Source organism: Astyanax mexicanus, chromosome 19 (assembly GCF_023375975.1).
Source record: "Astyanax mexicanus isolate ESR-SI-001 chromosome 19, AstMex3_surface, whole genome shotgun sequence".
Classification (NCBI taxonomy): domain Eukaryota; kingdom Metazoa; phylum Chordata; class Actinopteri; order Characiformes; family Acestrorhamphidae; genus Astyanax; species Astyanax mexicanus.
In genome coordinates this window covers 32,308,476-32,320,709 of record NC_064426.1, presented here as the reverse complement: position 1 = coordinate 32,320,709, position 12,234 = coordinate 32,308,476, and the positions used below count along the sequence as shown (strand labels likewise).

Sequence of the window (12,234 nt, the reverse complement as noted above, 5' to 3'; positions counted from 1 at the left end):
ATTCTCTGATATAATTTAAAATGTATTGGAATTAATTGGTGCTTACTAACCTAACTGTCATCACATTGATTGAAAACACCTGACTCTTAATTTAAAAAAACTAACTGCTTATCCTAGAGGTCACTTACTTTTGACACTCACAATTATGCAATATTGGATCATTACCCTTAACAGATAAACAGCCAACTGTACTATTTTTGTCTTATTTGTGTAAATGGGTACACTTCATCTACTTTTAGGACTTATTCTAATAATTACTGGTTTCAGGCAAAAAAAAAAATCATGACCACACCAATCAAAAGTTTGACCCAATGTGAAAATTTTAATAGGCTTTAACAAAAAGACGCTACAAAGTTTCTCACACCACTCATACAATACCAGTAGGTCCACTGCTTCACATTTGAACTGATTCACTGAATGACCCCGCAACGTTTGGTATTAACATATTACACACAGTACATGTACATTTTCATCATGTTAGGCACAAGGTGGAGGGGAGACGTGTTTGCAGCATTCGTATCGTACCCAGTATCGACTATGCTCTGAATGACCAGACCACCCTTTTTGCTCTTAGTGCACAGATTACATTTATGACTGTAGTTTCGCAACAGTCCACATCGATATCACTTATTATAATATTATATGCATTATTCTCATTATTGTCAGAGCACTTGCATATTCATACTGATCTCAGGTCTTGCTGGACCCTCAATATTGGCTTTTGATTTCTGTGTGGGTCGACCTGCAGATTTCTGAACCCTTTCATCATCAGGGCTCGCTGTAGCTTATCTGATCTATCTGCATTGTATATATAATATCATATCATCACCTTAATGTGCCTCCCTGCAATTCATTTAACTTACTGGCATGGATAAATCTCTTTAGTCTTTTCTGTATCTGTTACTAAACCCAAAGCCCCTTATTGTAGCCTACTCTCGGTTCTCCTCACTGCAGCAGGGGGTACACACAGTCGAAGTGGCCTAGGTTGCGGCAGGACTGGAGCCAGCGCTGGACGTTGGTCGGGGCGGACGAGGCCTGGCCGGCCCGCAGGAGGCAGCACACGCACACGATGTCGGCCAGCGAGAGCTCCTGACCCAGCAGCCAAGGCGTGCGGCCCAGAGTGCTGTTGAGAGAGCGCAGGACGGCTGCCCGCTCTTTTGCGCCCCCTTCAGCTAGCTGGAAAACGGCTGTGTCAACCCAGGAGTCCACCTGTGTGGCAGTGATCGGGTCCTGTGGTTCAGCGCCCAGGAGACGGAACAGGAAGCGAGCGACGTTAGCCTCGCCCTCAATGGGGCACATACTCTGGGTGCTGAACTTCATCTGGAGTTTTGGCACTAAAAAGGGAGAGAGACAAATAAAGAGAAAGGGGTCATGTTTTCAGAAAGATAAAGAAGTAAGCATGCATAGAATATATGGACTAAAGTGTTGGGACACCTATTCATTCACTGTTTTTTTTTTCTTTATGAAGAAAATTATTTCTTTTTTTTCTTTATATTCCTGCCACTGTCTCTAAAGTTCTGGCTTCAAATTACATTCTGTTCTACACTGCTGTAAGTATTTGATTGCATTCAGCAACAAGAACGTTGGATGATGATTATTACTACCCTGTATCTATCCTCAGCTCCCCAAAATTGCTCATTTTATCTAGGTTACCAAGGCATAGAGTATTTGAAATAGGTTAAAATGATCCAGACTAGTACTGGCTAATGTCACTATCAGACAAGCTACCAACCAGCATGACAGAAATATGTGTTAGAAAATGAAACTTAAGACTCTAAATTGTGACTTAATTTTTGCTATGATTGTGATTGTGAATACATTGGCATTGCAAATGTTCTTGAACTCATGGTGCGCTCGTTTGTTTGATTAAAAAATGAGGGAGCTGCTCATGTATTAGTTAAAGTAGTAGAAAGTTTATGGCACATATGAAAGCCTAGACAGTGTAAAAGTATTCTTGGAATATCTCTTTAGGTGTGAAAAGTGATAAAATAACAGTAAAAGTGGGCATGTGAGTATAATCAGTGTGGAGGTCAAATACAGATATACAGGCAAAACAGATCTGCAGAGTAATTTTGAGCTTGTGACTTCCATTCATTGCGCTAAAGTAACAGGCATTTCACTGCTGCAAGCGCATTTACTAGCTTTTACTTTAAGCAAGTCAGGGAAAACCTCCTCAAATTCCCAGTCATCAGAACATGCCAATAAATCAAGATGACAAGAGGAGTCATTTACTCGGTATTAAATCACAGACTTCCAAGACAAATGCCAGATCAATTCCACTAACTGTTGAACTGCTGCCAAGATGAAAACTGAAGACATGATTGCCCTCCAGAAATAAAACCAGGTTACGTAAAAGAAACCCCTCAACATCACGCTTACGCTCGCTCTTTCTCTCACCGTCTTTCCATATGAGTGTGAAGCCCAGCTGGAAGCGGTGGCGGGTGTAGCTGTCGGTGCGCTGCGGCCCTAGGCATGAGAGTAGCTGCGGGGACACGCTGGAGACGGACGAGTGGACGTGCACGTTGGAGAGCACGCGGTAGCGCTGGCATAGCAGCCCGTGCAGCACCAGCAGCGAGAGTGGCGGAGTGGCCGGGTTGGCATTGATCACAATGTCCCTCAGAGCACCAAGATCCTGCAACAACAATGGCACATCTTTAAAACCCAGCCTGAAGGTAGGGGTGGGCTATATAAAATCTTATAGTATTCTAGTACACTAGGCAAGAAATTACCGATATTATATGCATTATAATGTAGGAGTTACAACGCTGTACTATAAGTAAGACAATATAGGTGTGATACATAGTTTAACTTAAATTTGAGAAAAACTGTTTATATAACAAATAAAATCTGTGTAATAGAAAAGCATATTTTTTATCCAATCAGAACAGTGGAATTTAAAGGTCACCTTCCGTCGTTTTTTCTTTCATTTTAAAATGTCTAGTTGTGGTCTCTAGTATGAATGAATGACATGTGAGCCGTTTTTGTAAAAAAAAAGTGCTCAGGTGTCTCTGTATAGCTCTTTTTTAATGGACTGTTTTAGGGGTGTGTCCAAAATGACCGGATTCCAGCTTTGCTCATGAATATTTATACATGCAAACAGCATGCAAATATCTCTCCTCTGATTTGCTAGGAGCACTGCGACGCCCCTCCACCGCTCTGCCGCTCACTGCCTCCCACCTCCTAACTGATGAGCGGTGATGTTGCGTCGCTTCAGCTCCGCCTCTGGGAGTTTCTCGAGCCAAGGTGGGCTGATCTGTGAGTTTCTGCCTACGTAGGCAGAAAGATAATTCAAAATTCACCCGTTTTTCGGAGGGGGGGAGGGGGGATTTCTTTGCTTAGCTCCTGCAGACAATGGGGGCTGCAAAACAGTTTAATATGCAGGTGTACACATTCAACTCGGAGAGACCTACTGTATTCCACAAAAAACAAGAAAAATCGGATTTTCGCGGAAGGTGAGCTTTAAAGACAACTTGCTCTAGTGGTCAGGGTTTAAACACAACATAAACCACTGAACCACTGACTTCCATCAATTAGGCAAATCCAAATCATATTTTTATTTTTAGTTCCAGTTCTAGTTTGGTCCATATACATAATTCCAAGTCAACACTGCTCATTGCTCTCTAAAGGAAATTGGAAGATTTCGTTTCCGTTTAGGGGATAATGAGATAACAGACCACAAACAATTGAGGTTTAAACTGAATTAGGATGCACATAACAACCACTCAGTGTTAAAAAATAAATAAATAAACTTTCCAAAGATATGGCTGTAGATTTAGACAAAGGAGGGCTTTGCTGCAGTTTCAAATGCAAATTAAAAGCCTAAAAACTAAAGAAAGAAATTAAAGTAAATGTGATTGAAAAAGAACATGCTCAGTGATAAGCCCATCTGTCACTGTAACTCCTCAATAGTTCCTGTGATACTGAAGGCAAAAATGAAACGAAACTGCATGCGAAGCACTGCTCTTTAGTGCTTGCATCTAAGTTTAGGAGCATGAACTATTCCAACATATGCTTGATACAGGTCACATTAGAAAGTTTGTGAGAAAATCTGACTTGGGCAACTTTACCAGCGGTGTGAACGACAATCTATTTTTTTCAGTTGATTTTTTTTTTTTGTTATGTTGGATTTGATCTGCTGCATCTCAACTTGGTGAGATCAAATATTGCAGAACTGCCTTCAAGTGCAATGTTGTCCATCCTGTCTAATCCTAAATAAAGGCTGTCAGTAATTAAACAAATGCCACTTTTGAATTACAGAACAAGATCGACCCGATTAACCAGTTTGTTTAAAGAACACCTAATTAACCCATGCAATGCCCTTCCTTACTAAACTGCCATTGGTCGCTTTTTCAGCTCTACCAAAATAAACAAACGTTTGGCAAATAAAGATTAGGCACGTAAACAGTCCCAGAATTCTGGGGCATATTGTCCATCAAATATAATGTAGAGAGTGAGAAAACAGAACAGACAGTAGAGGACTGTAAAAACTTTCTACTCACCTTGCCAAGAAGGGCGTCCAGATCAGCCGTGCCCATGAAGGCACTGACCGCAGGACTCTGCGACAGCGTGGTGGCGTCCAGGTCGGCGTCCGGAGTAGTGACTGTCTTGGCCAGGCCGTCCACTGCTGCTTTCAGCTCGTACAGCTTTCGCATTATCTCGTCCTGACGAGCCTCCAGCGCTTTGAGAGCAGGATCCACCTCCCCATTCTGTGAGAGAGAGAGAGACAGAAAGAGAAAGAGAGAGAGAGAGATACACACCCAAACAATGAGAAACAAGACAAACAAGATGAGAGACAAAAGCATGGGCAAAACAAGTATACAAAGGAATCTTATGCAAACATGTAGAAGAAAAAAAACAATATACTGAGCTTTTAATCTTCAGGAGGCATTTTAAACTACTTTATTGTGATAAAATATGAACAAATACGTCAAAGAATTTAATCAAAGTGTTACAGAACTCTTTATAGGGTTGTCTCCTTTTCCTTTTCTTTAAAAAGACTAGGCACAGGAGTGGTACCCACAGGAAGCAGAGATTGAGGGCAGAAATAATAATTTACTAATCAACATATACCCACAATAATCATTAGTAGCAGCCATTTTTAAATATTCTATGACCATTTGATGTGCATTTATTTCACACCTTCATCTGTTTTAATTGTTCCGAAGTGATGGAGAAAGCTAGGAACAGAAGCTGTACATATAGGAAGCACAGATGGAGTGCATTTAAGAGATAATCGTTTAGTAATTGGAAAAATAAGTTGACTTCTAGAAAAATCATTAGTTTCAGCCCTTTGTCTTTAAATTATTTTGTGCTGTTTTTATCATTTTAAAGCAAAAGAGAAATTTAGGCACAGGAGCTGTACCCACAGGTAGCAGAGATGGAGGTAATGGCAGAAATAATCATTGACTAATCAACTAATAAACAAAAATAAACCTTAGTTTGAGGCCTATTTAAATATCTTATGGGCATCGGACATGCATTTAAATTCCTCATTTAGATTTTTCAATCGTTTTGAATCGATGAAGAAAGCTAGGAACAGAAAATGTACCTACGGAAAGAAGCTATGGAGGGCAAAAGATAATAGTAAAATAATTAAATAAACATTAGTTTTAGGCCTATTAAATGTCAATCGTTTTGAAGTGAAAGACACAGCTGTACCCACAGGAAGCAGAGATGGAAGGAATGACAGAAATAATCATTGATTAATTTGAAAAATAATCGTCAGGTTAGTGGACCACCTACCAAAATTGAGGAACTATCCCACTCAGAAAAAGCTCCTCACTGCCTGCAGGACATTGTTTACTCTCCTAAAACTGAATCAGCTTCCCAAAAATAAACCTGCATCTGCGCAGACAGGACACTGCTCAATACACACACTGAGGGCCAGGTGTTCTGTGGAGTTGTGCTACCCATCGGTATGTGCTTCTTATCAGCAGTGCGCATGCGCACACTACTTTTTTTTTCCTTTCATGTGCTTTTCAGAACTATTTTGTGTTTTCCTTGTGTAGAATCGCTAGTGAAACATGCTGAGACCAGTGTGATTATTTACTTGAGTGAAGCAAACGTATGGATGGCTATTAAATATTAACTGTAATAATAATAATTAATAATACAAATATAGTATCTCACCCCTCCTTAATACTTTACCCTGACACGTTGCTTCAGGCTATCAAATATTTCTACTTAAGGTTGACTTCTAAGTCTCTATGTTTTATATATATATATATATATATATATATATATATATATATATATATATATATATATATATATGTTGCCTTTCAATATTACAGCTACACTCGGGTAGCACAGTTTGACAGGGGAGCACATCTCGACAGAACACCGGCCTCTCTCTCTCAGTTGCATCAGCTGCTGCTTTGCTAAAGCTAAAGGCTAAAGCTAGCCCCGGGTCTCAGCCCTGACCGCCGCTCTCCTGCCGGTACCGGTACAAGGGGTAAAAGAGGGTAACAGCGGGTAATAGAGGGTAACAGGAGGAAGGGTCGGTAGAGGTAAAGCTCTGGCAGCACCGCGCGGAATTACCTGGAGCGCGTGGTCGCCGCAGCTGCTCCCCTGCGCGTGGACATTCGGTAGCGTGTACATGCAGGTCGGTAAATCTACCGTTATCTCTCCACACGTGGGCTTTACCTGGTACATGGGCATGGCGGCGGACACGCTGCTCGCGAGCTAAACAGGCGCCGGTAACCGGACTGCGGGGTTTCAGACCGACCGTCTGAGCTAACCTGCTCAGTGAGAAGGAGGCAGTGGCTGTGGCGCGTCACTTCCGGTGAAAGCAAAAGTCCCCCAGAATTAAATATAGCAAATCAGTTTAGCCTAAAATCACCCTTATATCTTTACAGCTTTGAAAAAAAATAAGATACCACTTAAAAATTATGAGTTTATTTGATTTTACCAAACTGAAAACTTCTCGAATATAATCAAGAGGAAGATGGATGATCACAAGCCATTTTTGCACCAGGAGTGGCATAAAGTTATCCAAAAGCAGTGTGTAAGACTGGTGGAGGAGAACATTCAAATATGCGTAAAACTGTGATTAAAAAACAGGGTTATTTCACCAAATGTTAAATTCTGAACTCATAAAACTTTATGAATATGAACTTGTTTTCTTTGCATTATTTAAGGTCTGAAAGCCCTGCATCTTTTTTGTTATTTCAACCATTTCTCATTTTCTGCAAATAAACGCTCTAAATTACAATATTTTTATTTGCAATTCGGGAGAAATGTTGTCTGTAGTTTATAGAATAAAACAACAATTTTTATTTTACATATACCTACAAATAGTAAAATCAGAGAAACTGATTCAGAAACTGAAGTGGTCTCATATATATGTACAACATTTTAACACATTAAAATGTAATAATGTTTAATAAAGTCTTATGTCAACTAATAATATAAATAAAATACAATTAATTAAAAATAAAATTTACAGATTCATTATTTCCACTGCATTTGCAGAAATCTCTGTAAATAAAAAAATCTCTGCTGGGTTTGTTTGACCACCAGAGGGCGCTGCCGGAGGAGTCCAAAATGACTGGGCTCATATGGAGCAACTGAATAATAATAATAATCATAATAATAATAATAATAATAATAATAATAATAATAATAATAATAATAATAATAATAATAATGTTCTCTACACAGTTTAAAATAACACGATTCAGTCACGCAGATATCACTTTTTAAGCTTTTAAACTTCACGTATAAACCTTTAAAACTACACCTCAAAATTTCATCAGCTCTCCAACCTGCAAATCAGCTCTCAGTAGCAGTAATGGAGCACCCTTACTGCCTAATAACCTGAAGGAATATATACAGGTAAGTTTTCTCTGCTTTTTAAACAAACTGCATCATTATACTTTCCAAAATAAGGAACTTTTCTGGCCAAGTGGTTATTTATTATTTGTAATTTGACATTTTAGCCGTTTTAACCCATTGCTTTTTGATATTTTTTTCCCGCAACCCCCTTCTCTACCAATAAAACTAGTGTTAACAGAACAACAACAACAACAACAACAACAACAACAACAAAAGTTTAAAGTATAGTGTACATTACCCAGGATGCATCATAGAAAATATGTTTGTTTGCTTTAATCACACAACCACTAGAGGGCAGTCACTTACAGCGTTTGAATCCTCGTGTTGCGTTTTGTAGTGATGCCCTCGCTGAGTAAAAAAGAATATATTTAATTTATATAGATGCTTAAAATTGATCACTCTGCAATTGACTGTGTAATACTAAAAAAATATATATATTGAATTGAATACAATTGAATCAAACTGAATTGTATATATTACTCCAGTGGAAAAGCTAAATTGTTTTATTGGTAGTATTTAATATACTCTGCGCACTTTGCTCTGTGTGTTGTATGATTGATTTAATAGTCAGTAATATATATATATTTTTTATAATTTTATTTCTAATTTTTCCCATTTTCTCCCCAATTTACACGGCCAATTACCCAACACACCCACTAGGACTCCCCCTATCACTAGTGATGCCCCAGCACACCAGGAGGGTGAAGGCCAGCCACCGCTTCTTTTCAAGCTGCTGCTGATGGAGCATTACCGAGCAGCCAGCGCGCTTGGAGGAAAGCACAGCAGCTCGGCTCCGGTACATCAGCTCACAGACGCCCTGTGTTGCAGACATCACCATAGGAGTGATGTGGGGAGAGGAGTGATGTGGGCTCCCAAAGGGAGCAGGGCCAATTTTGCTCCCTCTAACGCCGGCAGCTTGATGGCAAACCTGCGACCTCCTGCTCATAGTGGCAGCGCTTTAGACCGCTGGACCACTCGGCGCCCAATAGTCAGTAATATTATCATGGACTGTAAAGATAAGAAAATGATTGTGGAACAATACTTATTATCTAGCTCATATTCAGCCATTATTTAAATGATTGAATAATTATAATGACAGCAAGAATATGGCCTTGAAAATACAATCCAGGTATGCTGTGCCTAGGTGTATAGGGGTGTGTGTGTGTGTGTGGTATCAGCGTTCTTGAAGGGACAGTGGCTGTTCTGTCAGCACACCTGTGATGTGTACTGCAGCCAAAGCTCTGTGTGTGCTGTTTAGCTGCTGAGCCTGGAGATCTGTGTGTGTGTGTGTGTTTGTGTGTGTATGTGGTTTGGGGTTGCTGTTGGGATCTAGATAGCGAACAGTGTGCAGTGGGCATCAGAAGTTAACTGTTTTAATATTATGATAATGTGGAACATACTTACATAGAATGTGTTATGTGATGTTGCTAGCTATGTACTGCACTGAAAAAAAATATGCGTAAAATTTATTTAAAAAAGTTTAGCAACTTTCTGCATTTGTTTTTTTTTTAAGTAAATTTAAGTAACTTCACCTTGGTTTCAAAAAACTTAAATGTTAAATAGAGTAAAAAAGGGAACAAAACTTCAGTCAATCCTTTCTTTTAGTAACCTTTACTTAATTTTTGCATACAATATTTCCTAATTACAATTGCTTAATTTATACAATATTATTATATATAATTTTAGTTAAAACACACATTCAAATATTTACATAATCTCAAAGATTTATTTTGTAAACAGACCAAGTCTCACTGTCTTACTGTCTCAACAGATGGATGGCATGTATTAAATGCCATCCATGTGTTGAGACAGTGTATTTTAGTATACTAAAAAGAATGTATTAAATGTCATCCTTGTGTTGAGACAGTGTAATATGTGTGTTTTAACAAAAAATATTTACATTTCAGGAATTATAATATATTATGTATCCTAAATTATTTGCGTGATAGTGTAATTAGGTAATATTGTATGCAGAAATTAAAGTAAAGTTAACTAAAAGAAAGGATTGATTCAGTAAAAATAAATTAAGTAAAGAATAATAAAAGAAAGGATTGACTGAAGTTTCAGTTCACTTATTTACTCTATGTAACATTTAAGTCTTGAAACCAAGGTGAAGTTACTTAAATTTACATGAAATTAAATTTACTTAAAAAAAGCAAATGCAGAAAGTTGCAAAACTTTTTTTAAGTACATTTTACGCATATTTTTTTTTCAGTGTGATGCCAGTTGGGTGGCATGTGGCTTATTGGTTAGCATATTCTCCTTCCAGAGTCCCTATTTGGGTGGAATTTCCATGTTCTTTTTCTGTTTGCGTGGGATTCATCTGGGGAATCTGGTTTCTTACACAGTTCAAAAACATGTTGAGTAGGTAAATTGAATACTCTAAATTGTCCTGGTGAGTGTGGGTGTAAGTATGTATGTATTTGTGTGTCTGACTGTATCCCCAGATATGGATTGGGAGTCTTTGCTGGGCCAACACCTCAGTTTACAGTAAATGAAAACCCAAAAATCAGCGAATCAGTCAAATTAGAATATGTTATAAGACCAATTGGTACTTTTGGCAGTGTGGGCAGTGTGCCAAATCCTGATGGAAAATAAAATTCAACATCTCTATAGAAGTTGTCAGCAAAGGGAAGCTTGAAGTGCTGTAAGACTTTCCAGGAAAACACTGAACTGACTTTAGACTTGATAAAACACAGTGGATCAACACCAGCAGATGACATGACTCTCCAAACCATCACTGATCACCAGTAAATTTTGCATTCCATTTGGAAAAAAAAGAGAGCTGAGTCTGGAGGAAGAGTGGAGAGAAACACAGTTCAAGCTGCTTGAGGTCTAGTGTGAAGTTTCCACAATCAGTGATGGTGTGTTTGGAGAGTCCTGTCATCTGTTGGTGTTGATCCACTGTGTTATATCAAGTCTAAAGTCAGTGCAATGTTTTCCCAAAAAAATTTTTACAGCACTTCATGCTTCCCTCTGTTGACAACTTTTATGTAGATGCAGATTTCATTTGCCAGCAGGACTTGACACACTGCCCACACTGCCAGTTTTCTGAGATACTGATTTTTGGGTTTCATTGGCTGTAAGCCATAATTATCAACAATAAAAGAAATAAAGGCTTAAAGTAGATCATTGTGTGTGTAATACGTCTATATAATATATGAGTTATGACATTTTGAACTAAATTACTGAAATAAAGTTACTTTTCAATGATATTCTCATGTTTTGAGATGCACTAGTTTACCGGACCTCGATAATTCTGACGTGACTGAATGCAATCTAATCTTCACAGCAGTGTTCTAACATCTAGTATAAACTTTTAAAAGGATCTTCACCACCATCAGTTTTGGTTTCATACCAGCCTCAGATCAAAAACATAGATAGATAAACATAGGTACTGCATCACCTGACCCCAAAGGCAGCGAGAAAGACCCGAGTGAGAGAAAGAAATTTAATTAAAACACACAATTGGGCTTGGTGTTCCAACAGCTTGTTGCGCTTTAATAATTCACCGTTTGGTGAGGTGCTGGAGATGTGACGCCTGTGGGCAGCAGAAGGCTGTGAGGTAATGGACAGATCTGATGGCCGCACTCGGAGCGTGGGGACGAAACTGAGCCACTGCTGAAATGTAACAGTGAGCAGTGTGGGTCTAGCACAGGGAAACGGGAGCTGCACAGGAGTGACACAACCACATGTGCCAGCTCTTTAGACGGGCCTGATAAAAGCGGTACTCCAGCAAGTGTGTCGAGTTCCTAGAAATGATGAAATGGGGTTAAGCCAAGGTGAGAGGAAATGAGTCTAGCCTCAATAGGCAGTGCTTGAGCTTAAACTTGAATGGGCCTATCTGCTAATGAATTGATTTTAATGACATCACTAAAACAGGGCGTGCATAATGATTGCATACTAAAGATACTAATAAATAATACTGCACTAATACTGCACTGTACTGTTATGTATGCAAGTTAATACACAACAAAATATTACTGTGTTAATTGTCTTAAATCAGTCCTATAATATAGATTATAAACACAGCCTAAGAAGTATTATAACCACAATTCATAATTAAGCAATAAAACACAAGATGGAGTGTGTTATCACATGACCTCGAGTGTTCTATTGCTTTTATACAACAGTTTTTTTTTTAATGAATAAAGAAAATAAATCAAAGTACTTTAAGAAATTCAGTTTGAATATGCTTTAATATGGACGGTGCCTTCTGCCAAAAAGTAGTTCCACAACAACTGTAACAGAATTGAAACTTAACTACAAAGCGGTGTATGGTTCATACAGACTAACACCACGAACGTTAGCTTGAAATCAAAATTGGGAATGAGCGGAGATGGTAACGTAAGGAGCGTGAAATAACGCTATACTCTCCTCTCCTGCTTTGTGGAGTCG

The 12,234-nt window shown here is 38.7% G+C and overlaps 1 protein-coding gene across 2 annotated transcripts; it reads right to left on the bottom strand.

The window, feature by feature from the left end:
* Nucleotides 1–297: 297 nt before the first annotated feature.
* On the bottom strand, nucleotides 298–6,775 carry aimp2 (aminoacyl tRNA synthetase complex interacting multifunctional protein 2). 2 transcript variants are annotated; one of them, XM_022673186.2, is made up of 4 exons: nucleotides 6,541–6,775; nucleotides 4,500–4,706; nucleotides 2,398–2,632; nucleotides 298–1,334 (listed from the first exon to the last, which is right to left on the bottom strand). In XM_022673186.2, the coding sequence occupies exons 1-4, from the start codon at nucleotides 6,658–6,660 to the stop codon at nucleotides 946–948; spliced, it is 951 nt and encodes a 316-aa protein (XP_022528907.2). In that variant the 5' UTR covers nucleotides 6,661–6,775; the 3' UTR covers nucleotides 298–945. The 2 variants fall into 2 exon arrangements, with proteins under 2 accessions (XP_022528907.2, XP_022528911.2); XM_022673190.2 differs by having other exon boundaries at nucleotides 6,646–6,775.
* Nucleotides 6,776–12,234: the final 5,459 nt, after the last annotated feature.